Source organism: Phytophthora parasitica (genome assembly GCF_000247585.1).
Source record: "Phytophthora parasitica INRA-310 unplaced genomic scaffold supercont2.205, whole genome shotgun sequence".
NCBI lineage: Eukaryota > Oomycota > Peronosporomycetes > Peronosporales > Peronosporaceae > Phytophthora > Phytophthora nicotianae.
The window spans coordinates 20112-21191 of record NW_008649191.1 but is presented as its reverse complement, the minus strand read 5'-3'; the positions used below and the strand labels follow the sequence as shown (position 1 = coordinate 21191).

The 1080-nt window shown below is 57.6% G+C and overlaps 1 protein-coding gene across 1 annotated transcript; it reads right to left on the bottom strand.

Annotated features, from left to right (window-relative positions):
• Positions 1–53: 53 nt before the first annotated feature.
• On the bottom strand, positions 54–845 carry PPTG_19872 (hypothetical protein; the record flags this gene model as incomplete). Its single annotated transcript, XM_008918444.1, has 1 exon — positions 54–845. The coding sequence occupies one exon, from the start codon at positions 843–845 to the stop codon at positions 54–56; it is 792 nt and encodes a 263-aa protein (XP_008916692.1).
• Between the last annotated feature and the right edge of the window lie 235 nt (positions 846–1080).

The following is a 1080-nucleotide window of genomic DNA, read 5'->3' as shown; positions in this document are numbered from 1 at the left end:
TCGCTAGACACGCCAAACGCAATCGCCTCTGGACGAGTTTTCTCATACTCACCCTACATCTCCATGGTAACCAGATTGGGCCGACCAAGATGGTACAGCGCGCAGCGGAACGCATCTATGAAACGCGTGCCAGCTTCGGAAGCACAATCACGAACGTCGTACCAACCCATGAAGGTTTTCTTAGAACCAGAAGCCGTCCACTCGTCGACCTTTTGCATCATGTACCGCGTCGATTCCTTGTCCAGCAACTCTATCCAGACCCAGCTCATCTGCAGCGGACGACCCTTCCACTGAACAAGATAGCAGCGGTGGGGAGATTCTCCTTCAACATCAAGCAAGCGTGTGATCCCAGCCGAGTTTGCATAGTCCCAAGGAGCATCCGGATTATAGAGGTTGCGATGGTTCGTGGTTGGATGTCTCTCCGGATCCTTGGGAAGCGGAAAGGGGTGCCACTCCGACGTCTCATCACCACGACGAAGCCGAGTGCGCTTCGATCGTTGGCTGTCTTCCTCAACTTCGTCGTTAAGCAACACCACCGCTTGAAGAGGAACATCCTCAGCTGCAACGCTATCATCATCCGCGACATCACCACCAACGTCATCTCCACACAACCCTTCGATCGTGATCTCGTAGATGGGTTCCTGGAGCACGCTGGGCGGCGACGACGCAGAGGCATCGTGAGGCGTAGCCGAAGCGGTCTCGGAGGAACCAACAGGATGCGTAACCGAACGGGGAGGAACAAGATTTGAGCCAGGAGCTTCAGCAGCCGCGTCGCATGGAGATGAAGCCACAGGAGCACGTACAGGTGGCGGCAGAGTCACAGCAACAGCAGGACCATCGACCATGGCAGCCGGAACAACAGGGACTTCAGTAGGAGCAGGCGGCGTCGACGAACGAGCGCGAGAACGAGCATGAGCTCGGGAGCCGAAGTCACTGTCGGGGCCCAGTCGAGAAAGCTCGCAAAAAGCTCCTCGTCCGACGTGTGGGGCTCCGACGAAGCGGGCAAAGCCATACCGGTCGGTGGTGCCACCAAAGAGTCGCTTGGAATCACCACAGGCCGTACGGTCGGCGAGCGAGGCG